At 31.3% G+C, this 3,064-nt stretch overlaps 2 protein-coding genes across 2 annotated transcripts; both read left to right on the top strand.

Moving 5' to 3' along the window:
- Nucleotides 1-832: 832 nt before the first annotated feature.
- On the top strand, nucleotides 833-1,819 carry NAEGRDRAFT_54730 (uncharacterized protein; the record flags this gene model as incomplete). Its single annotated transcript, XM_002668513.1, has 1 exon — nucleotides 833-1,819. The coding sequence occupies one exon, from the start codon at nucleotides 833-835 to the stop codon at nucleotides 1,817-1,819; it is 987 nt and encodes a 328-aa protein (XP_002668559.1).
- Nucleotides 1,816-2,556, top strand: NAEGRDRAFT_76525 (uncharacterized protein; the record flags this gene model as incomplete). Its single annotated transcript, XM_002668512.1, has 2 exons — nucleotides 1,816-2,159; nucleotides 2,196-2,556. The coding sequence occupies 2 exons, from the start codon at nucleotides 1,816-1,818 to the stop codon at nucleotides 2,554-2,556; spliced, it is 705 nt and encodes a 234-aa protein (XP_002668558.1).
- Between the last annotated feature and the right edge of the window lie 508 nt (nucleotides 2,557-3,064).

The following is a 3,064-nucleotide window of genomic DNA, read 5'->3' as shown; positions in this document are numbered from 1 at the left end:
TCTTTAAATACAATAATAATAATTGATATTCAACAATTTAATTAATCAGCAATGGTATTTACAGAGGTTGATTTATTTGATGAAGATTTTAATTCAATCGGGTGAGTCACGAGTACAATAATTTAATGGTAATTTGTTTAATTTATTTAATTTATTTAATTTATTTACAGTTATTCAATTTAAATGCAATAGATTTATTGGATAATGATGAATAATTTAATGGTAAGTAGCTTGTTGGTGTTTCATTTCTGATGTAGATGAGAGGAAGTGAACACTTTTAGTTGGAAGCAGGAAGTGAGTGAGTATATTTTTTTTCAGATGGATTTAGTCGGAATTTCGGAACTTGGATTGACGACAACTCGACTTGGAATTTTATTAGAGTTGTGTGTAAATCATTAACAGTTTTTCGTTAATGATTGATGACAATTATGAGTCAAATTTTATTGTGAAATATTGACGATTTTTCGCTAATGATTAACGTTTTTTGATAACAATTTTTCAATAATATTTAATGTTAAACATTATTGAAAAATCGTCAATAATTTACGATAAAATTTAGCGTTAATTTACCTGTAAATTTGAAATTTTTTTCCCAACAAACGTTTACGTTTTTATTTCGTTTTTTTTGTTAATTATTAACGAAAATCAATAAAGTTTGACTTGAATTTTTGTTAACAAAAGTGCGAAAAAATTAATGAAAAAATAAAAATATTTACGTGGAAATATTTTAGCGGGATTTTTGGTGGGAAATTTTTAGCTCTCATCAACAAAGAGATTTCTTTTCTACTGGATCTTACATGACTGGAAATATAATATTGTGAAAACAACAAGAATGAAAGCATGTAAGGAATTTCTTGCCAGTATTTATTGGCTCATATATAAAGGCCTTACCAATTTCCTATTTTTTAAAAATGAAAAAAATTACAACCAGCCTCGTGAAAAGCCTTTTCCAAGAAAACAACAAGCCTTATCGAAATTCTATGTAAACCCTAATTCCTATGATGGTGCCTTCTTGATTTCGGGAGAAAAGTTTTCTGTGGAGGAGTGTGATAAAATATTCAAAGCTATTGATAAACCAAATTTATATCTTATAACAACGTTCCTTAAAAAACCAATAGATATGCAAAGGAAAAGGGACTTGTGGAAGCAATTCGAGGCAGAGTTAATATTTCGAAACATTGGGGCACCTGACAAGTTTCATTATTCCTGCTACATCAAAGCTTTAGTTAATACTAAACAAATTCAAAAAGCGTTAATTGCAGTATCAGAAATGAGAGGTAATATTAGTACTGGATGCACCACAAAAGCATCTGCTTTAAACCTGGAAGAATTAATTATTAATAGTGGATTTTTCAATGATATAATTGTCCAAACAAGCCTCATTTCTATGTTCTCCAAGTGTGGGTTATTAGAAAGGTCTATTGAACTGNTTCACAGCATGGAGAAGAAACCAACAGCAACATGGAATGCAATGCTTTCCGCATACGCACATCACTCTCTTTACAATGAAGTACTACTGTTATTCAGCGAGATGGAATCTTCAATTGAGACGGACAAGCAAACTTTTAGCTATGTTATTCTAGCCCTTTCGAGTCTTGGAAAATACCAAAATGCTCTGCAAATACTCACATCCAAAACTAGAGTAATTTTGCCATCTCACTATCATGCACTAATCAAGGGATGTATTAACAGTTCGAATTTCACTCAAGCTTTGAATGTTTTAGAGTTGATGAAAAGTAATCGAATTCCACCAAACTCTCGAATATTTATATCACTCATGAAGACTTCCCAGAAGCGATTAGGATATTCAAAGAAATGAGGATAGCTCCTAATGATACCACATTTGTTGTGTCAGCAGTTTTGAATGCGTGTAGTCATAGTGGATTAATTAAGGAAGGATTTCAAATCTATGAAAGTATGCAAACTAATCATGATATTGAACCAGACATTAAACACAAAACTTGCATCATAGACATGTTGGGAAGAGCAGGTTTTTTAGAGGAGGCGCATTTCTTTATTGATTCAGACGAAACAGACACCATAATTTGGATGACCTTGTTGGGAGCTAGTAGAAAATATAACAATATTGAGTTTGGTGAAGTGGCATTCGAAAGAGTGATATCCCAAAGCCCTTCCAATGCTGCAGCTTACATATTAATGTCGAATATTTATTTACACACACACAATTGAAATAGATGGGTAATTACATTTGTTAGTGAGGATGATAAGCATAAAGAGATTAACCTAATTAGGGCTGAACTAGATACGCTAAGGTTGGAATTGTTGGAATCCAAACTCTACCATCCAGATACAAGTTTGGGCATGAAAAAAGATATCACCACTGAAGAGGAAAAAGAAAAAGTTCTGTTCCAACATTGTGAAAAACTTGCTATTGCATACGGTTTGATTTCTTTACCAAAAGGATCTACCCTTTGCATAACTGCAAACTTGAGAGTTTGTGGTGATTGCCATCAAGCAGCAAAAGCCATTTCAAAAATTAGAGAATGTGACATCATTGTACGAGATGGGAATTGTAGTTGTGGTGAGTATTGGTAGATGGTCGAACTTCTTTTAATGTTTGACAACCAACCTACATTGAAAGTTGTTGTAACCTTACAAAAAAACTATTATTGGAGAGATGGTGAACTTTGCTATTGTGGAATGAAATAAAATTTCCCGCCTATTCTATTTTCATTTTTCAACAAAAAAAACAAATCAAACAATTATTTAAATAATAATCTAAAACAATTGATAAGAAAGAAAATGTGTACTAATAATAACAATAATAATACTCTCACTGGTAAATTAATCATGAGAAAGAACAAGGAAGAAAGTATTGAAAAGGTTTTCCAATTAATTAATTTCGGAGGCTTGAATGAATCTGTTAGAGAATTTGTTCAAGATTTGCCATCTGCTACTTCTTCTGATGAAGTGTTATTATCCACTTTCAAGATCAAGGCTATTGTTCCATCTTCTGAGAAGAGAAAAACAATTTATATAATTAATAATGAAAATGATTTTTCTGAAATGATGAAATTAATTCAAGAAATTCCACAAGATAAAC

This window comes from Naegleria gruberi (assembly GCF_000004985.1).
Source record: "Naegleria gruberi genomic scaffold NAEGRscaffold_181, whole genome shotgun sequence".
Classification (NCBI taxonomy): domain Eukaryota; phylum Heterolobosea; class Eutetramitea; order Acrasida; family Naegleriidae; genus Naegleria; species Naegleria gruberi.
Note: the sequence above shows the minus strand (reverse complement) of the source record. Positions and strands in the feature narration are given on the sequence as shown.